Genomic DNA, 22,469 nt, shown 5'->3' with positions numbered 1-22,469 from the left:
TGAGAATCTAATCTACCAGCAAAAATGAACAGAATAGTTAGTGAATGTTATCTATAACTAAAATATAAAAAAATAAGATAAACATTAATTAATATTACTCAGACTAGTCTCTTTGAAAATATAAGTCTACAGCAGACATGTTAAATGTTCATCATATTTTTAATAGATGAATGTCAGAGAAAAGCGTCTTAATACTAATAATTGCCTACATGCTGATATAAACAGATAAACTATTTTGTCCACATCACCACAAATGCTGTTTACAGTAAATTTAGCAGTGTCTAATTTTGATGCAGCATGATTATCCTGAAGGTGAGGGTGCTGACCCACATGATAAAGCATCAGACGACCAGATCAGAATGATACTTCAATCTTAGTGAATGTGAATTAGCCTTGCTTTTTTGTGAGGATGGAAAACCCAAGTCTGTGGGTGTGAGACTGTTTGCATCGCCCCTTTCACTTGTTTACACCCCACATCCGGTGAAACCAACTCTGTTAACAACTCAGGTCAAGTCATGTCACATCAAAAAAACAACAACAACGTATTATCGATTGATATAGGGTCCATGTAACATTTCTGACTTAATTTAAGGTTACATTCAGTTTTCTCCCATGATAAAACATAAAACACAATTAACTTTTTTAAATTAGCGTTTTATTTCATGAATGAGATAAGAGTTAGTGAAATTCTCTTTCATTAGGTGATGTGAAAATACATTTCTATGAGTTGGGGAGAAAATAACAGTAAGGATGCTTAAACAGCCCCTTCCTCCTCTGAACTGTGACCTTACTTTTTTTTTTTTTTTAATTGAAGTTTGAAATCAAAATAATTAAAAAATAAATATTTGTAAATATCATACATGCGACCATTAATAATTCACAATTATTCAAACACTCGATTTAGACAGCACCCCACTAGCATATCAAAACCAATCTCTTTTTCTACTTTCTCTTTTTTATTATAAAATCAATCACAATACAATGGCCCACCTGCCGCTTGTTTACTGTATGAACAGATGGCTTGTGGGGGCAGGGTATTTCTCAGAACATCTAAAATTACAGCTCAAATAAACATCAGTCGCTACAGAACAAAGTCCTCTTCATGCTAATGTCAGATAGGTGCCCAAAGGGAAGTATTAAAGTCCATGTTAAAGGAGCCCATGTTATTTGAATTTAAACAAATTAAAAACAAATATGAGGAACAGACAAGGCTCTTGTGCATTGCAGTCAAAAGGGAAAATAAAAATGAAAGTAGATGGAAAATATCTGTGACTAATTTTAATTTGCAATGAGGGGATGTTGTTCATCACATATTATGTATTGTTTTTATATTGTTATTCTTTAGTCGTAACAAATTCTTTACAATTTACAAAATGTAAAAAGTAAGCATCCATCTCTAATACAAACCGGTAAAACTACTGTCATAAAAAACAACCAATTTATGACCATGTGACATCAAGTGACCAATGTTATTGCTTATATGGACTATGGGGGGTAGAAAAGCTCATTAACAATTTACATGTTCACATTCCTCTTTTAAATGAGTGGTATATTTGAAGAAACAAAATTTAGCTTTAACATTTACAATATTTTGTTGATTTAATTTATTATAGGCCTATGTAATCATAACAACCAGATCCAACTGTTCTTAATTGTATTTAAGGAGTCTACAAGTTAATATCATCCTTCAGTGAGATAAGGGAAAAACATATTGATCCAAGCTTCAAATTCCCACCTGGACTAATTAAATAAATTAGTATCATAATAAAATGGACATAAAGGTGAAAGTGAGATAAGCAGCTGTTTATAATGATTGGCGTGATTATGACAATGCACCATCTGAACTTTATAGCTTCAATCTGATACTAGTCTGTCTGACACTGATTTGTTGTCATGATACGTCTTGCATAATTTGAAAAAAATCTGCCTCAAAGATCGTTTTGTTGCACGTATTAATTGCGGTTACAATAAGGTTTCTCTTGCTGTAACATATCATAAGTAATATACTGGCTATAAAGAAAAATAGTTAATTTTGTTCAAGAAGGTCACAACAGAGATGGATAGACCAAAAAAGAAAAAAAAAAAACTTTATGGATTTAATGTTGTTTGGGTTCATTTTGAAAGCATCGCCCCTGGTGTTTCTTCATTAGTTTTTCTGAACTTACCAAGATTTGATGTTATAACTACCGCAGACCCTAATTTAGGCTGATGACCTAAATAACACTTTCTACCAATGCATTTAACCTTTTAACCAACGCAATTTAGTTAAACTGTAAAATAAAGCTGTTTCAAAGAACATTCAAAGAACCCTGCCACACTTGAAATGAGCTGATTTGTGGCTCCCTCTGGTGTCTGAACCAAAACAGTGCCATAACTCAACCCAAAGTGAGCCAAATCATAAAAACAGATATATGAACCTTATATTCTAATATGGTAACGCAAAATTTACTCTCAATAAAGATTTTATTTTCACAGTGTGGTTCAAGTGTTGATCTATACTTCCAGGTGTGATGTGTAGAGTTAGTTAAATTACAGAGTTAGTTAAAATGTGGAGTTCTATTCTAACTAATAAATAAAGCAAGGAAATACATTGAAAATGTATTTTTAATCAACTTTGAGTAAACTAAATTGATCTCCTTCAGGTTTTGTGTCCTCCTCGGAAGTCATCAATACACCAATTTTGCTTATAGAACTGAAACAGAAAAAAACCTGCATGTATTTTTAGAACACATAGACTAAAATATTAATCTACCTAGGCTATCATTTGTGTGTGTGTGTGTGTGTGTGTGTGTGTGTGTGTGTGTGTGTGTGTGTGTTATTTGGGAGGTCTCCCAGTAATGAGGTATTTAACTCAGGCCCACACTCCAGCAGTGTTGCCAGATTGGGCGGGCTTCCGCCCAATTGGGATTCTTTTGATCGGCTTGGACCCGGAGAATAACGCATTGGGCGGGTAGACAAAATTTGGGCTGCTTTAAAAAAATAAAAGCCGCCCAATCAGCTGTTTTTTTTCTTCGCTTTTATCATTAGTCATTGTTATTTTAATACCTTCGAGCTCAAAGTAGCACAGTAATATAATGTGTAGTGCAGTCATCAACTCATTTTTGCTTAACGCAACCCTTACTGGTTTAGTTTAACAGAGACCTGTCAATCAATTTACGAATTTAACGTTATGTGATGACTTGTGAGTGACGGGTTTTGGCCCTATAACGGGCAAGATTTTGAATATGCAGCTTATTCACAGCTATGCAGATGATACCCAGATTTACCTAGCCTTATCGCCAAATGACTACAGCCCCATTGACTCCCTCTGCCAATGCATTGATGAAATTAACAGTTGGATGTGCCAAAACTTTTTACAGTTAAACAAGGAGAAAACGGAAGTCATTGCATTTGGAAACAAAGATGAAGTTCATAAGGTAAATGCGTACCTTGACGCTAGGGGTCAAAAAACAAAAAATCAAGTCAAGAATCTGGGTGTGATTCTGGAGTCAGACCTCAGTTTCAGTAGCCATGTTAAAGCAGTAACTAAATCAGCATACTATCATCTTAAAAACATTGCAAGAATTAGATGTTTTGTTTCCCGTCAAGATTTGGAGAAATTTGTTCATGCCTTTATCACCAGCAGGGTGGACTATTGTAATGGTCTCCTCACCGGCCTTCCCAAGAAGACCATTAGACAGCTGCAGCTCATACAGAACGCTGCTGCCAGGATTCTGACTAGAACCAAAAAATCAGAGCATATTACACCAGTCCTTAGGTCCTTACACTGGCTACCAGTTATGTTTAGGATAGATTTTAAAGTACTTTTACTAGTTTATAAAGCACTCAATGGCCTAGGACCTACATACATTGCAAATATGCTCACAGTATACAAACCTAACAGACAACTCCGATCACTAGGATCGAGTCAGTTAGTAATATCAAGGGTTCACACAAAACAAGGGGAATCGGCTTTTAGCTATTATGCCGCCCGCAGCTGGAATCAGCTTCCAGAAGAGATCAGATGTGCTAATACATTAGACACATTTAAACGCAGACTTAAAACTCACCTGTTTAGTTGTGCATTTATTGAATGAGCACTGTGCTACGTCCGAACAGATTGCATTATTTTATGTATAATCATTTTACTGTGCTAATTAATTTTAAAATCAATTTTTTAAATCATCTGAAATGTTCTTAAATTCTGTTTTTATTGTTGTTAGTGTGATTATTATTTTAAATTTTTATGATTTGTTTGCTGTTGTGATTTTAACTCCTTTTTATGTACAGCACTTTGAATTACCATTGTGTATGAAATGTGCTATATAAATAAACTTGCCTTGCCTTGCCTTGCCTTGCCTTGCCTTATTCATTTATTCATTTTAAGTAATTGGGATGGCAAAGTGGCCTAAATATAAGTTACACGATAAAAAGTCTAAGTGGATTACACGTGAGAGATGAATAGAAGACTTCTAAATATAATTGTAACTGAAATAAGAAAACGTGGGTGTGTGCATGAACGTAAATGCCTGCTACATTAAATTTGTTTCTCATCACTTTATTGTGCACTTTTTGCACAGAAATTAGCACATTTTTACTGTGGACATTGAAAATGATGCATGTGTTTTTCGCAGGGTTAAAGTCATAGGTTAATTTCCACTTTGAAAAGAAGACATTTTACGCATATTTTCGAACTGTTTTGATCCATATTCCTGTGAAATTGATTTATCTTTATTTTATTTTGTCATTATTCTTTTTTTAAAGAGATAAAAATGGTTCTTATCAACCTTGACATGCTAATAAAATTCTCATTGTTTTGGCAGTTAAAATTTGGGCTGGTTTTTGTTGAAGTGGGCGGGTTTTGGTGAGCTTTTGGGCTGGAAATCTTTAACCCGATCTGGCAACACTGCACTCCAGTATAGTAGGTGGCGGTAATGCGCCTTAACGTTGGTTGCCGACCGTCATTAAAACAACAACAAAGAAAGAAAAAAGAAAACAAGGAGGAGTAGTCACCGCTATTGCACAGCTTTGTGTCTTCCGAGGTGAGGTAATTTGAACATTTATTCAAGTAGGCTATATTACAAATCTAAGTCTTGTTAAAGCAAATTTTTAAAGAGTAATGTCTGTGTTGTTTTAATGTGGTACAACACGTCTTTTCTGGCGTCTGCTATATAAACATTTAGCCTAGCAGTAGGGTTGCCAACCATTCCGAATAATATGGAATCATCCCGTATTTAAGACATTAATTTGCTCCGTATACGCAGGCATACGCCGTATGACCACCCAAACAAAAACAATTAACAAACTCTACATTGAAACGAATTAATTGTTGGACGAGTTTGGTTTGCGAACGTTTGCTAAAGACTTTATAGACTCAGCAGAATCCTCAGCCTCAGTTCGCTTGTGATTTGTCTAAAAACAAATCTATAGAGCTCATATACACATGCAGACAATGAAATGACATATACACTGTGTGGTACAGTACAGATATATTATTTTAAACGATGTGAGAAACTGTTGTTAAATTCATTAAGACTTGAGTGACTTTCTGTGATGTTGTATTTGTATGTTGATTTCGTACAATGGTAAAATCCCACCCGAAATTAACTGGAATGTATTTTTTATTACTTGACCTGTTCGACCCACTGAGATACCGTAACCACAATCCATCACGATATGAGTAATTTTATTTCATTATAATTATATATTATATACATACAATATAGTTATTTTTGCTATCATTTATGATATCAAAACAATTCTTGTCACCAATGCTAGTATCACAAAAAAAAACTAATAATAGCCTAAAAAAGTACAAGCTCTCTGAAAATGTGTAAGCAGTCAAATAAACACTACAATAAAACAAGAAAGGGTACATAAACTGTACAAGGAATCAAATGTATAAGAAACACAAAAAATCCCAAAATGCGTCTCACAGCAGGCACTCATCTTTTTTATGCAAGATTGGTTTCTGAGATCAACAAATTGAGAGATGGGTGTTTGCTACGTCTTGCTCTGTTGTATTTTGACAGATGCGTGTGCTGGTTAATGCATCTGACAAGTGTTTTCCTCAACATATAACTTGCATTTTGGGGTTATATACTTATCTGTTAAATGCTAGAAAGTCTAGAAAGATATAATACTTAGATTATGTAAATTCTTTTTAAAACAAATGAAATAACTTTACATTTAAATAGATGGGGAAACAAACACAATTACTGAAGTGTGTGAATTAATGAAAGCTTCCGTTTGATAACTGCTTTATGTTTATTTTCTGCTCCTCCCACAGCAGTTTATGAAAGAAAGTCGAAAACATGACTGATCCAGAACCATGTGTAATAAAACAGGAAGATACTGAACAACAAATAGGTTGGTCCCTACAAAACCTGTAATGTAATGCCTGCAATGTTTTAAAAATAATAATTGGATAATATATGTACCCAATTTCAATTAATGCATCAAAATGTTTACATTACTACTGTTATCTCAGGGTTAAAACGTCTTTTTCCTTTTTACATTTTTTTTTGTACTGACCTTTTTAGCTAAACTTTTTTTACTTTCATTTTAGACCTGAAAGAAGAGAACAAGGAGACTGAAGAACTAATTGAAGAGGGGGAGAACCATCATGTCAAAATGGAAGAAACATCCTGTAGTCGAGATGAAATATGTTTAATTTGCACTCAGTGTGGAGAGAGTTTCTCGTGCAAGGAAACTCTTGAAAGTCACATAAAACTTCATCTGGAAGGGTTTTCAGATTACCTGAAGGACCACCTGGAAGTTCATACAAAGGAGAAGCCTTATGGGTGTTATTTATGTGGAAAGAGTTTTAGTCAGATGGGTGCATTTAAAAAACACCAGAAAATACACAGCGGTGTGAAGGATCATGCTTGCTCTGAGTGTGGGAAGACTTTTTTTACAGATAGTGCATTGAAAGTGCACCTGATAGTTCACACTACAGAAACACCTTACGAGTGTTCACACTGTGACAAGAGATTCAAGCGGTCAGAATATCTGAGAAGACATGAGAGAATCCACACTGGGGAGAAGCCGTATGCATGTGATCATTGTGGGAAGAGTTTCGGACGAAAAGGACATCTTAACAAACACTTAACAGTCCACACCGGAGAGAAGCCGCATGCGTGTGGTCAGTGTGGGAGGAGTTTTACACAAAAAGAATACCTTAAGGAACACATGAAACTCCACACTGGAGAAAAACCACACACATGTGATCAGTGTGGGAAGAGTTTCAGATTAGCAAGTGTTTTTAAAATGCATCTGCGTTCTCATTCCAGTGAAAGACTTTTTAACTGTGACCATTGTGGTAAACATTTTCTTAGGACAAGTGCCCTGAAGAGGCATCTGAAAGTTCATACCAAGGAGAAGCCTCACATGTGTTCTTTGTGTGGAAAGAGTTTTAGTGAGCTGGATGCTTTACGAATACACCAGAAAAGACACAGCGGTGTAAAGGATCATATTTGCTGTGAGTGTGGCAAGGCTTTTATTACAGATGCGGAAGTGAAAATGCACCAGAGAATTCACACTACAGAAACACCTTACAAGTGTTCACACTGTGACAAAACATTCAAACGGTTAGTATATCTTAAAGTACACGAGAGGATTCACACTGGAGAGAAGCCGTATCACTGCCATTCATGTGGCAAAAGTTTCACTCAGTTATCTTCTCTAATCTGTCATAAAAAGAAATGCATGTCTGAAATTACACTAAGCAGTTCAAGTGTTGATCTGCACTTCCAGGTGTGATGCTGTGTAGAGCAACATTGAGTGATTATTTAAAAAAAATCAATTAATCAGAAATAATTATAATTAATAATCGACTGATCGTTGATTATTTCAGAGATATGTTAGTAGCTTATATCAGTTATGTAGCTTTTGCAGTTCCTTTAAATGTCGTATATCCATTCTAAACAATAAATAAAACAAGGAAATCACTTGAAAATGTGTTTTTTATCAACTTTGAGTAGCTGAATTGATCTCCTTTAGGTTTCCTGCCCTCTTCAGAAGTCATCAATACACCGAATTTGCTAAGAACTGAAATGGAAGAACAAAAACCCATTAATTTCGGAACAGATAGGAGGCTAAAATATTCATCTGCACACTGTCATTACTTGAACAGAAGTACAATACTATTCAATTATTTATTACAATACAAAAATTGTTTTATATTTTAATATATTCTACACAGTAAAATGGGCCCTACTAATCTTGGCTGCCACATCATTAAGCTGCAACGGGAATGGCAAGCTTGCAAGACAGCAAGTTGAGGCAAGGATCCGAATGTAAGAGAAATTTAATAAAGATACGGGAACACACTAGAGAAAGGCATTGTGTTTTGTCAGTTATTGTTTGGTGTTCTCATTAGTATTATGTTTTTGCGAAGCCCCTAAAGGGAATTTTGCATGCACCTTTTGTGGCCCATTCAGGGGCTCCATGTGTTTTCTTTTGTTTTCTGGTAAAACGCTTAAAGGTTGTATCAGCGATTTCTAGCCTGAAACATAAAGTGTCAAATTCAGCTGACCTTTCATCACGATCCGCTCGCTGCCTGCCCCATAAATTGTCTGTGAAAAAACCGCGTCTCTCTGGTCAGCCTAGGGTACGAGATATGCCAAAAAAACAATCGGCACTACCAACCTTTCCACAGATAAACAAACAATGTTCCAACCAATCAGCGTCAGGGGTTTGTTTTTTTGGCATATCTCGGACCCTAGGCTGACCAGAGAGACGCGTTTTTTTCCACAGACAATTTATGGGGCAGGCAGCGAGCGAATCGTGAAGAAAGGTCAGCTGAAATTGACACTTTATGTTTTAGGCTAGAAATCGCTGATACAACCTTTAACTGCTGCCCATGATGTAAACCAATACTGTACTGTGTTAATGGAAAGTCAGATAATATAAAGATTTTTATGAAGTATTTTTCCAAAAATGGTTGTTAATAGCATTTTAACTAGCACCTTTGTGTTTGTATAAATGAATCTCTTAACACTAAATGCCAATAGTGTGGCCACTGGTATTAGAAATAAAACTGACTTTATAAAACCATATTACAAAAACTAACAAATATTTTCCAGGTTTTAACTGCAATAACTATTAACGGTTTTCTGTGAACAGCATGTACCATATAATATAACATTAATAACAACAATTACAACGTTTTAAATGCTTGAAATGTGTCCATCCTTAATTAGGCGAATTATTTAACATGTTAGGCTCATTTTGAGCACAAAATATGTGATATTTGTAAAATTGTATCTAGTTTGAGTTCGTTAAATGCATTAATCAACGCTTTATGTTTTTCATAATTAACTTCATCTAATTGTAATATATAGCAATATATATACAACATCACACAATCTTCCTTCAGTCTAAAGTAATGACGTATATGTATGGTCAAGGCTGAATGGCTATTTATTAATGAGAAACCTTTCGGCACGCCCATTTCTCCGACGTGCATTAGTTGTCTCTAAAACAAGAAGAAAAAGTAGTCACCGCTAGCACCATCACACAGCTTTGAGTCTTCTAAAGGTGAGGTAATTCGTGTATTTATACATTTATTAAAATACAGCGTGTTAAAGCAACATCTTACAGGGTCATTTTGTGTTGTTTTAATGTGGTACAGTTCTATTTGTGCGTTTTTTTCTGGCGTCTGCTAATTGAAATAAACATTTAGCCTAGCAGTAGGGTTGCTAAACATTCCTAATAATACGATATCCTCCCGTATTTAAGACATAGTTTTGTCTCGTATACACAGGCATACGTCGTATGACCACCAAGGCAATACGAATAACAAACTCTAAACTAAAAGTAGTTGATTTTTGGACACATCATTGTTTGCTTTGCTAACGTTTGCTGAAGGCTTTAAGACCCAGCAGAGATCCAGCGGGTCGCTCCCGAGTCACAGCGAGGGGTTGATGAGATTTATTATTATTGGTTTCTATGTTGTGGTGAATTCAGGTGTGCAGGTTCTTTTGATATTTAATTCTTTTTTGAACTGTACATTAATAGGCTATAAACAATGTGATGTCTAAGAAACAATCTGTAGACAGGTAGAGTTATACAACTTGGAGTGTGAATTCCCACAGCTAGTGGGAAAATAACTTGCAGTACTGCAAAACCATTAACAATATACAGTGAGAGAATTGCAAGATTTACTAGTGTTTTACTTTTATAGAGTGCTTTTTTTTTTTAACAATGTGTGTTCATTCGGCCATATTGGTGGCTCTGGTAAACCATGCCAATGCCAGTAAACTGAACAAAACTTGCATATTTTGCTGATTTTTGCTTCTAAAAATGATTAGTTATTGGCATGTTTTGGGCTGTAATTATTGGTCGGACCGGGAAAAACATTTGGAGTACTATAGACTGTTAAAAGTTATAACAAATCAAGGAGAAGAGTGCAAAAAACTGTCTGAGGAACAAAAGCCGTTTGTGGCAAACTGAACCAGGATTTCCAGGGGAAGAATTTTGACAACATTTGTGTTTGTTCTTATCATTTCCGGTCAGAAAAAGTGTTTTTCACATATTAGGCTAAAATCATAATTAATACTGCTCATATGTATCTTTACCACTTAAAGGTTGTATCAGCGATTTCTAGCCTAAAACATAAAGTGACAATTTCAGCTGACCTTTCTTCACGATCCGCTCGCTGCCTGCCCCATAAATTGTCTGTGAAAAAAACGCGTCTCTCTGGTCAGCCTAGGGTCTGAGATATGCCAAAAAAACAATCGGTGCTATCAACTATTCCACAGATAAACAAACAGTGTTCCAACCAATCAGCGTCAGGGGTTTGGTGTTGTGGACTTTCTTACTGGTGCAGGGATGTGAGGGAGGCGGAGCGAAAGTCCACAACACCAAACCCCTGACGCTGATTGGTTGGAACACTGTTTGTTTATCTGTGGAAAGGTTGGTAGTGCCGATTGTTTTTTTTGGCATATCTCGGACCCTAGGCTGACCAGAGAGACGCGTTTTTTTCACAGACAATTTATGGGGCAGGCAGCGAGCGGATCGTGATGAAAGGTCAGCTGAATTTGACACTTTATGTTTCAGGCTAGAAATCACTGATACAACCTTTAACAACTTTAGTTTGTCAAAATATTGCGCCCTTTCCTGCTAACTAAGTCCTTCCATATATGATTAGCAGCTTCCACGTGTTTTTTCATATGGTTTCGACAGCATAGATTAGCAGAACAATGTATTTAGTAGTACATTATCCATGCAATGCTGTTGTTTACATCCGAGTATCGCCAGTAAGGGTGCAATCTGGGTAACTGACCAAATCGTGACGTAAGTGCAAACCCTCTAAAAGATTGCAACTGCATTTGAAAATATTTTGACAAAGAAAAAAAATACTTTTCTTTAATCTGCATTTTCATTTCATTTCACCTATTTTGACAGATTATATTTTTCACCCATTTGAAAATGAACCCTGCGTTTATGTGAGGGGTGAGGGATTTATGTCACACCTGAAACTTGCTGCTTGTACAGGATATGCACAAAAAACAAAACTTTTATTTAACTTCTGAACAGTTGTATTTATCCTAGAAAATGTGAAAATAGCCCTTCCTTTATAATCACTGAAAAGGTGTCACTTTATTTGTCCTCTTATTTACGTCATGTCACTAATGGCCACTAGGAGGTGCTCTGTATGTATGTTTTACTTGATCGGCTTTCCCTGAAGAAATATACTTAAAGGATTTCTTTACTGCCAAAATAAAAATTTCCTGATAATTTACCTCAACCCCATGTCATTCAAAATGTTCATGTCTTTCTTTCTTCAGTTGCAAAGAAGATACGTTTTTTTTTTTGAGGAAAACATTCCAGGATTTTTCTCCATATAGTGGACTTTACGGGTGATCAACAGGTTAAAGGTTAAAAACGCAGTTTCAGTGCAGCTTCAAAGGACTCTACATGATCCCATCTAAGGAATAAGGGTCTTATCTAGTAAAATGACCTGTTATTTTCTAAAAAATATATATATATTTTTAAATTACAATTTATGTACTTTTTAACCTCAAATGCTGATTCTTGTCATAAGAAGCAATTATTGGCTGATAGCGATCAGTAGCCGAGTCAATCGAGCGCTCCTTTACTAGAGGACACAGAGTGAGCTGCTGCGGGAAATGTACATGTTTAAGTTGTCCAAAACATGAGAATGCTTTATATATGAATTGATGAAAAGATCAATTTGATAACTGATTTTTTTATTTTTTATTTTATTTTGGCAGATCTGCTCCTCCAACTACACAGGAATTCAACTACACTTCAGCTTCTCCCACAACAGTTCATGAAATAAAGTCGAAAACATGACGGATCCAGAACCCTGCAGAATAAAACAGGAAGATACTGAACAACAAATAGGTTGGTGTATATTCTTAATTGTTCAGTAAGGTTACAAAACTTCAAGCAGAAACATCAGAAAAAAGCTAAGAAATAATAGTTAAAGCTGCAGTACAGAAAAGACGTGATGTTACAAGTTACAGCGGTTTATTTTGATGATTACATTGAGTTGAGGCTCAGCTATTCAGCGTGGATGAATATGATAGATTGTGGTTTATTGGCACCTGTGGTTAAAGACATTAACAGTGCGTAAGTCACTAATGCCATCAAAACTTACCCCTCCAAAAATGAAAGACAAACTACAAAATTAAAAGAATAATATGAGCCAGTAATGTCTGGTTTTGAAAACGGTTGCTTTAAAATAAATAACATCTCAATAGCAATACAACCCTCTACGCACACCGTAGCAATAGCGTTGCCATTGGCTAGTACATTTTTTAGTTTACCTAACACAAACACACACACACACACACACATTTTCATTAAGATATATTGATGTGTGATATGATCTAAAAGTACTTTTCAGTAGATAGACTTAATATCAGTCAATCAAGCATTTCTATGATAGAACATCAGTAATTAGAACTAAAACGTGGTAACCACGTATGAATGAAAATGTATGAATGCATATTTGTCATTTTAACATCTTAGGACTGCTGGTGGTGCTTGAAACATTGTTGGTCATTCAGATTTTCTGAAAAAAAAAAATAATACTGAATGTATAATAATAATAATAAAAATAATTGTACTACTACTAATAACATAAAATACACTAAGATCTGACGAGCTGCTGGATTATTGAATATTAATCGTGTTGTCTACGTTCACCTGAACTGATTTGCACTAGAGTTTGAACCCAATGACCAATCGTTTCATTAGATAAGACCCTTATTGCTCAGCTGGGATTGTGTAGAGCCCTTTGAAGCTTCATTGAAACTGCAGTTTGGATGTTCAAACCATTGGCCACAATAGAAGTCCACTATATGGAGGAAAATACTGGAATGTTTTTCTGAACAGACTTAATTTATTTTCAACTGAATAAAGAAAGACATGAGCATCTTGGATGACATGGAGGTGAGACATCCATCATAAGAGGACTATGAGCATGTCGCTTGCATGAGCCATGCTTATCGAGACGGACTGCTCATTGCAAATGTGTGCTTCTCCCCTCACTGTGCTCATGGCCCGCTTTTTCTAAGGGAAAGCAGCTCTGCCCCTCGTGCTCTACCGTTATCTTTCTCTCAGGAGTCTAAGATGAGGAAACAGTGGAGATGCTGGCCTGAATGAATGGGACTGTGTGAGCTCACACTGGTCTATATACGTCATGCATCATTTTCCCTACAGCAAGGTGCTTTTCTCTCACGAAAACCAGTGTCCTCGTATGGTGCAAAAGGTTTGGACTCTTTGAGGGTTTCAAGACGAAATTGCTAATAAACACTACTATTATGGACACCATGGAGGACTCTGCCCCCTACAGCTAAGGGAGACAGGTGATGTTGTTGTTTTTTTTTGCTTTTTATTTGATAGGACTGTGGAGATTTGACAAGAAGTGAGTAGGAGAGAAAGAGGGGAGATGGGTTTGGAAACTTCTGTAAGCCAGGATTCAAACTCAAGATGGCCGAAGTGCAACTGTGCGATATGTTGGCGTACTGCACTCAATGATGTCAGTGGCAACACCTTTGGCTGAATTTAACAGAGCTTAAGGATGCCAATAAGTTGGTCCTCCTCGACTCTCTATTGGGACTATTGATTGTACTTTGGATGACTTTACTGAATGATTCACAGCCAGAAATTTTGTTGCCTCAAGCTGTCATTTACACAGTAGCACTCCAGGCCAGCATCTGCCTCTGCTCAGCCCCAGCCTAACACTTCATGGCAGCTCAGAAGTCATCACAAGTGATGTGTCATTTCTCCCTAAGTGAGCCAGTTCTTCTGCTGCCTCCAGTCGCCCCAAAGTGTCATGCCTCAGCATCGCCCTAAACCATTTTCAGCTCCTGCTCAACCAAAGCCAGAGGCAGACCCTGAAGTGAAACACAGCTTTTGAAGGGCTAAATGCTATCTGTTCTCTAAGCGCCAGGGACCCCACCATAAACTAGAGCTGGACCCTGAGCAGCCCCAGCAGCTTTGATATTCCTAATCCGAGGAGGTTCATTTCCATCAAGGCTGGACTACCCTTAAACCTCCTTGCTTTGGGGCATGGTTTACACTTTTGGACAATGATGCCCATGTCTTCTGAGATGTCCAAACCATGCTAGCAAAGGATGTTGTAGAGAGAGCCCCCACAGGCCACAGGGAGTTGAGTTTTTACAGGGGCTGCTACTTTATTCCAAAGAAAAATGTCAGCCTCCGGCCCATCCTCAATTTGAGACATCTAAATTGCACCCTGATAAAGCAGCCTTTCAGAATGTTTTCCTTGAAGCAAATCCTCTTGTGAATCTTTCCAGGGGATTATTTTTTTTAGTGGATCTGAAAGATGCATCATTTCAGATAGGCCCCAGCACAAACATTTCTTGAGATTCATGTTCAAGAGGGTGGCTTACCATATATGGTCTTACAGTCTGTTCCATCCTGAAGTTTGTCCATGGTACTAAATGCTCTACGAGCCCCTTCTTTTTAACTGCTCAAAATAACAAAACCTTCAGTCTTTCTTGCTAAAGACTGCCCTCCTGCTGGCTTTGGCTTTGGTCAAGCAAGTGAGCAACTTGCAGGCTTCTTCAGTGGATGCGTCCTGCCTCGGGTTTGGCCCTAATGACAGTAAAGTTGTCCTTAAGGCCGGGACACACCAACCCGACGCCAACCAACTAGCGCCGACGAAAGCCGACCGTCTTGTCGCCTCTGGTCGGCTGCGTCTGCGGGCGTCTGGGCAATTAAACTGAGCTCGAACACACTGAACTGACGAAAGCAGACTACAAACTAGAAGGTGCTTTCCGCGCATGCGTGAGGAAATATACCGTTGCGTACCCGCAGGTGGCAGTAGTCTGTATTTTCATTCCAAGAAGAGAACACGGAAGTAGAGTTGCCTGTGCAAACAAATCAGCGCGTTTCCCAAGCATTTGCTTCGTCTTTCAACACAGAATTATTTTGTTTTGTGAAGCCAGGTAGCGGAAACTTCAGATTTTAAAACATTTCGTTCGGCTTTTTCCTGTCCAGTTCCATTTTCTGACGGAACGCATCAAACCGATCATTCAAAGGGAAAATACAAACTTTCGCGACTGCATCTCCGTCGGTGAACGCCTCATGATTACCCTTCGGTTCTTGGCAACAGGTAAGCAAGCTAAACTTTTTTTCTCTTGTTGATGCTGCATATGTGTGTGGGGTGTGTGTGTGTGTGTGTTTGTAATCAGCCTGTTTATAGTCAGGCTATAATGTTTCGATGTACGTAGAAAATGCATGCAAAGTGTTGCATTTACATTTGAAAATGTGTTGAAATAATGCATTGTTGATAACTGTGCTGTGCATTATTTACAGGGGAAAGCTTCAAAAGCCTTTCATACCAGTTTAGAGTGGGTGTATCAACCATTCAGGGATATATTCCTGAAACATGTACAGCAATCTATCAGGCTTTAAATGATAATTACCTCAAGGTATGAACGTTCTATTTTATCATACATTTAAGTCGTTATTGTTTTTTTGTTGTTGTTGTTATTATGAATCATGAAGCTGAAAAAGCCAACATGTCATTTTTTTGTTGTTGTTTTTTTAGTGTCCCCACACAGTGGAGCAGTGGTTTCTGCGGACAGAATGTGGTGAGCTGTACATGGAGGGAATAGACCAGGAAGGGCCAGATCATAATACAGTCCCTGGAAGATGGAGACAAGACCCTGAGCTACTCCAAGCCCCCTTGCCAAGGACCACCAACACATCAACTCAAGCCAAGCAGTGCAGACAAAGATTGTGCTAGTATTTTAACACTGAAATTGGTGCAGTGCCTTTTCAGTGGAACAAAATCTAGTTTGTGTACATTTGATTGACATTGTATAATTGTGTACAACACTGGGCCTTGTAAATATTTTCAGAGTTTTCACTACAGAGTCCAATTGTTAAATAAAACATTTAAAATGTATTACAGTTTTCTAGTGTTATTCGAGAACTAAAAAAAATGAATAACAGAAGTATTCTTTATCTTCAATAGTATATGTATTCACACATTTGTGGTCAGTGATGGAATTGGAATTGTACAAACAATAAGAATTTGGTGTAATAGTGTATGAATTTTTTTTTTTTAGAAAATGTAGTTAATTAAAAGACATTTCCAAAAAAGGAATTATGGCTATAGCTAGACAGTCGCTCCTCATAATATTTTGACACTTAACATAATAAAAAAGGACTTAAAAGTACACCAGACAATCTTTTTTTTCTAAAAGTCAAAGTGTTTACAAATTACATCAATGGGAAATTGTACTATATATCAATACAATCAATATCAATTTAAGTAAAACAGCTGTTGTACGCACACACATATATAAATTTATTAATTATCTGCTCTCTTTCTGTGTCTGTATGTGTATATATATATTATATATGTATGTGTGTGTGTGTATATATATATATATATATATATATATATATATATATATATATATTATACACATATGGTAACATTTTAATGTACTTATACTTTTTTTTTTCATTTGAAAATTACAACATTTCAAAGCTCTCACAATACACGTTGGGGTGATCCGTAATCGCCATTATTCTTGCAAAAAACTATTCATTGCATAACATGGCCACTTATCCCTAAAGACCCAATATTCACACATTTAAAAATCAGACATTGCCGTCTGCCAAGCTTATTGTGTCCTGTACTTGCATGCTTATAGCACTAATGTCTCTACATTCTTGAACATTATCACCTTGAGTACCAATTTTGAGGAGATTAAGGAAAGTACGCAGCATGTCATTGACCTATATAAAAAGTAAGTATATATATTTGTGTGTGTGTGTGTGTGTATGAAGGCCAAAAAAGAAATGCAACGTTTTCCCGTTATGTCGTACAGCGCTGGCCTGTCTTGGATCAAATTGATCAGCTCGTCTTCAAAAGCTACGTTCCACACAGCCATAGTTGGTTTCGAATTGTGCGAATTGCGAAAATGACAGCTAGCGGGTTCCCTCTTGTCTATTTCCTTTGCTTGTCGTCACTTCACGTTCAAGTCCTCCACGCGCTCTGATTCGATGTCTGAACAGCCAATCAGAGCGCTCTCTTTCCCAGACAGCCCCGACAAGCCCGATGCCGATTCAACATGTCGAATCGAGCAAACTTTGGCCGACGCGAGCAAGACGAAAGCCGACGAGAGCCGACGTGCGGAACACACCGAACCGACGCGCTTCACCGACGCCCACCAACTGTCCGACGAGGCCAGACGGCCGATCGTCGGCTTGGTGTGTCCCGGCCTTTAGACCAGGGGTGTCCAAACTCAGACCTGGAGGGCCACTGTTTTGAAGAGTTTAGCTCCACTTTCCCTCAACACACCTATTTGGAAATTTCTAGTAAGACCTAGATTAGCTGGTTCAGGTGGGATTAATTGTGGATGAAGCTGAACTCTGCAAGACACTGGCCCTCCTGGACCATGGTTGGACACCCCTGCCTTAGACTGAGAATAGGCTTTGTGCCTAAGGTGCGTTCAACTCCATTTCAGAGCACTAGTTATAACTCTCTCTGCTCTTCCTCTCTTCATTAGTAACTAATAGCTCATTCCTGTTATCTCTGGAAATCAGGGTTACATTAGTAACTAATATAGTTTCCTTTTACTTGTTTGGAAAATGTGATTACTCTGAAATGTAGTTAATCAAACATTTAGTAATCCTTCTCACTACAAAACCTCTGCCTGTAATGTTTTAAATAATTATAATTGGATTGAAAACGTACCCAAATTAAAATGAATGCATCAAAATGTTGATAGTTTCTACTGTTATCTCAAGTTTCACATGTCCTTTTCCTTTCACATTTTTCTTTTAAGATTTTCTGAATAATTTTTACTAAACTTTTTTTTTTTACTTTAATTTTAGGCCTGATAGAAGCGAACAAGGAGATTGAAGAACTGGTTGAAGAAGGAGAGAACCATCATGTAAAAACTGAAGAAACATCTTCATTGACAAGAAGAGACAAAATATGGCCTCAGTGTGAAAAGAGTCTCTCATGCAAGCAAAATCTTGATATTCACATAAAATATAATCTTGAAGGGAAGCTGCACACATGTGATCAGTGTGAAAAGACTTTCACAATAAAAGGAAACCTTACGAAACACATGAATATCCACTCTGGGGAGAAGCCATACACATGTGGTCAATGTGGGAAGAGCTTCAGACTAAATATAACCCTTAAACAACACCTGAAAATCCACACTGGAGAGAAGCCCTACACATGCGGTCAGTGTGGGAAGAGCTTTAGATTAAAAGCTACCCTTAACGAACACACAAGGATCCACACTGGGGAGAAGCCTTACACATGTGATCAGTGTGGGAAGTGTTTCACACAAAAAGGATACCGTGATGCACACCTAAAAACCCACACTGGAGAGAAGCCATACACATGTGATCAGTGTGGGAAGAGTTTCACACAAAAAGGAGCCCTTAATGTACACATGAGGATCCACACTGGAGAGAAACCGCACACATGTAATCATTGTGGAAAGAGTTTCAGACTTAAGCAACCCCTTCATGAACACATCAGGATCCACACTGGAGAGAAGCCGTACTCATGTAATCAGTGTGGAAAGAGCTTCAGAAAATACGGTGGTTTTAAAAAACATCTGCTTACTCATTCTAGAAAAAAACAAGAAAACGGTCACCAAAACAATAAAAAAAAAATTAGGGCAGATTTCCTGAAGGACCGCCTAAAAGCTCATACGAAGGACAAGCCTTATGTATGTTATTTATGTGGAAAGAGTTTTAGTCAGATGGTTGCATTAAAGATACACCAGAAAAGACACAGCGGTGTGAAGGATCATGCTTGCTCTCAGTGTGGGAAGACTTTTTTTACATATGGTGCGATGAAAGTGCACCAGACAGTTCACACTACAGAAACACCTTACAAATGTTCACACTGTGACAAGAGATTCAAACGATCAACATATCTGCAAATACATGAGAGGATCCACACTGGTGAGAAGCCGTATACGTGTGATCAATGTGGGAAGAGCTTCAGACTAAAAGAAATGCTTAATCAACACATGAATATCCACAATGGAGAGAAGCCGCACACATGTGACCAGTGTGGGAAGAATTTCAGACAAAAAGGAAACCTTAACAAACACATGAAAATCCACACTGGAGAGAAGCTACACACATGTGATCAGTGCGGGAAGGGTTTCTTAGAAAAAGGAAATCTTAAAGACCACATGAATATCCACACTGGAGAGAAGCCGTATTCATGTGATCAGTGTGACAAGAGTTTTGCACATAAAGGAAACCTTATCAAACACTTGAAAAGACACACTGGGAGCAAGCCACACACATGTGATCAATGTGGGAAGAGTTTTGCAGAAAGAGCAACCCTTAATGAACACATGAGGATCCACACTGGAGAGAAGCCATACACATGTGATCAGTGTGGGAGGAGTTTCACACAAAGAGGAACCCTTTATGAACATGTGAAAACCCACAGTAAAGAGAAGCCTTTTACCTGCGATCAGTGTGGAAAGAGTTTCAAACGAAAAGAAAGCCTTCATGATCACATGAAAATTCACACTGGAGAGAGACCGTACAAATGTGATCAGTGTGGGAGCAGTTTTACACGAAGAGGAACCCTTTATCAACATAAGAAAACCCACTTAGGAGTGAAGCCTTTCACATGTGAACAATGTGGGAAGATTTTCAAGAATTCAAGGTTTTTTACAGTTCATCTGTGTACTCATTCTAAAAACAATAGAACACAATATAACTCTGTTCATACAAAGCCTTACATATGTCATTTATGTGGAAAGAGTTTTCGTCAGAGAGTTGCATTAAAAATACACCAGAAAAGACACAGTGGTGTGAAGGATTATGCTTGCTCTGAGTGTGGGAAGACCTTTTTTACAGATGGTGACCTGAAACTGCACAAGACAGTTCACACTACAGAAACACCTTACAAGTGTTCACTCTGTGACAAGAGATTCAAACGGTTAATATATATGAAAATACATCAGAGGATCCACACTGGAGAGAAGCCACATGCATGTGATCATTGTGGGAAGAGCTTCAGACTAAAAGGAACCCTTAACGACCACATGAAAATCCACACTGGAGAGAAGCCGCACACATGTGGTCAGTGTGGGAAGAGTTTTGCACAAAAAGGGAACCTTAACAAACACATGAAAATCCACACTGGAGAAAAGCTGCACACTCATCTGCGTACTCATTCTAGAAAAAGACAATATAACTGTGACAATTGTGGTAAACATTTTTTTACGACAGGTGCCCTGAAGAAGCACCAGAAAATTCATACAAAGGAAAAGCCTCATGTGTGTTCTTCGTGTGGAAAGAGTTTTAGTGAGCTTGCTGCTTTAAAATATCACCAGAAAAGACACAGCGGTGTGAAGGATCATGTTTGCTCTGAGTGTGGGAAGGCTTTTTTTACTGATGGTGAAGTGAAACAGCACCAGACAGTTCACACTACTGAAACGCCTTACAAGTGTTCACACTGTGACAAGAGATTCAAACGGTTAAAACATCTGCAACAACATGAGAGGACCCACACCGGAGAGAAGCCGTATCACTGCCATTCATGTGGGACGAGATTCACTCAATTATCTTCTCTAATTTGTCATAAATTACATGTCTGCTTGTCTGAAATTACAGTAACTAGGTGAAGGTCTGATCATGTACTTCCAGGTGCTAGGTAGGGCTGCATCAAGTAATTACGTTGATAATCAATTAATCAGAGTTTATTGAATGATTAATCTACGAATTGTTGGTTGCTTCACAGATTAATCAGTTGTTTTGTATTCATTATTTGGCTTTAGGAGTTTGTTAAACTGTTGATACCCATTCTAACTAATAAATAAAACAAGAATTTTTTTTTTTTTTTTTTTTTTTGAAAATGTAATTTCAATAAACTTTGATTAAACTGAATTATCCTCTTCAGGTTTTCTTTCCTCCTCAGAACTCATCAATATACCAAATTTGCTTAGAAGTAAAACACAAAAACAAAAGGGTGTTTTACTGTGGCCAGCAGTCTTGAGAACATTCACAGTGTTTGGAAGCCGATGGAGATCGGTTGTGGTGTTGAAGTACAGCGAAAGCAATTCAAAAGCTTAAAGAGCCATCTGCTCTCCAATCGCTCTTCAATCGCTCTTACAGGGCTTTGGTGTCGATGCATCTTGAGCAAATCTGGAAAGCTTCGCTCGGAAAGATGAGACGTATTCAGTAATGTTATGGTGCGTTCACACCTGTAGATCGATTACTCTGTTCCGAAACAGGAATAGTACCAGGTGTGAAAGCACTCTTAGATGGCTGGCCAGTCGAACCAACTCCGAACTGGCGATAGCACTGCCTCTGAACTAGTACCTTGTTCATGCTGTTGGAAATGGGTTACATGAGTCATGTAAGTGGTTAAATGCATACCCTTGTTATTCGCTTCAACCTTCTCAAACTATATGAATGATCATTTTAGGTTCAGGTGGTGTGAGGAATTAGAAGCAAGCAGAGTACGGCTAAATCTAAACCATGCAGCGATATCTGCTGTTAAAAACTAAGCTCATAATCTATTAGAGAAAGAATCAGGATAATCAGACACTTTATAAAATAGTGTTGTCTCTAAGGCAGGGTAAAAACATGGTCTTGGTAAAACAAGAACATGAGATTTACAGTGTTGAGCTATATAGCAATGATAAGTTTTCTGTCCATGAATGTATCCAAACAGTTGCTCACCTGTCTAATAAAATGCATATTAAAGCATCTTTGGCGTTTTTCATGATTTCTACAAAATAAAACTGGAAGTGGGTATGACGTCATTCATAGGTGATGCACTGACAAGAGACAGGCACTAGTTAAAATTGCTTATTTCTCTGGATTTAAACGTGCTTGGAAACATTTGGGATATAATGTAAGTACACAAGTCAGCGAAATATATAACGTTGTTCTAGTGGCTTTGAGGTAGTTGAGTGAATACTGATTCACACGTTTCATTTCAAGGAAAAATGGCTAAATATAAGCAGAGG

The 22,469-nt window shown here is 37.5% G+C and overlaps 3 protein-coding genes across 4 annotated transcripts in view; all 3 read left to right on the top strand.

Annotated features, from left to right (window-relative positions):
- Window positions 1–22,469, top strand: part of LOC141338024 (SLAM family member 6-like) — a 384,898-nt gene that overhangs the window by 247,010 nt on the left and 115,419 nt on the right. The window lies entirely within an intron of this gene.
- Window positions 4,949–7,916, top strand: LOC141338600 (uncharacterized). Of its 2 annotated transcripts, none has more exons than XM_073844202.1 (3): window positions 4,949–5,021; window positions 6,272–6,348; window positions 6,548–7,916. In XM_073844202.1, exons 2-3 carry the CDS (start codon window positions 6,294–6,296, stop codon window positions 7,738–7,740), a joined length of 1,248 nt encoding a protein of 415 aa, XP_073700303.1. In that variant the 5' UTR covers window positions 4,949–5,021; window positions 6,272–6,293; the 3' UTR covers window positions 7,741–7,916. The 2 variants fall into 2 exon arrangements, with proteins under 2 accessions (XP_073700303.1, XP_073700302.1); XM_073844201.1 differs by having other exon boundaries at window positions 4,956–5,021; window positions 6,269–6,348.
- On the top strand, window positions 9,440–21,693 carry LOC141338592 (uncharacterized). Its single transcript, XM_073844193.1, has 3 exons — window positions 9,440–9,519; window positions 12,219–12,351; window positions 18,337–21,693. Exons 2-3 carry the CDS (start codon window positions 12,297–12,299, stop codon window positions 21,117–21,119), a joined length of 2,838 nt encoding a protein of 945 aa, XP_073700294.1. The 5' UTR covers window positions 9,440–9,519; window positions 12,219–12,296; the 3' UTR covers window positions 21,120–21,693.

Source organism: Garra rufa, chromosome 7, assembly GCF_049309525.1.
Source record: "Garra rufa chromosome 7, GarRuf1.0, whole genome shotgun sequence".
Taxonomy (NCBI): domain Eukaryota; kingdom Metazoa; phylum Chordata; class Actinopteri; order Cypriniformes; family Cyprinidae; genus Garra; species Garra rufa.
The sequence above is the reverse complement of the archived record's forward strand: the minus strand, read 5'-3'. Positions and strand labels throughout refer to the sequence as shown.

What these genes read in the sequence shown, in the direction of transcription:
- LOC141338600 (XM_073844202.1), top strand. Translation starts at nt 6,294, where the DNA reads ATGACTGATCCAGAACCATGTGTAATAAAACAGGAAGATACTGAACAA. An exon ending in AGATACTGAACAACAAATAG is followed by an intron (nt 6,349 to 6,547) that starts GTTGGTCCCTAC and finishes CTTTCATTTTAG; the next exon opens with ACCTGAAAGAAGAGAACAAG.
- LOC141338592 (XM_073844193.1), top strand. Translation starts at nt 12,297, where the DNA reads ATGACGGATCCAGAACCCTGCAGAATAAAACAGGAAGATACTGAACAA. An exon ending in AGATACTGAACAACAAATAG is followed by an intron (nt 12,352 to 18,336) that starts GTTGGTGTATAT and finishes CTTTAATTTTAG; the next exon opens with GCCTGATAGAAGCGAACAAG.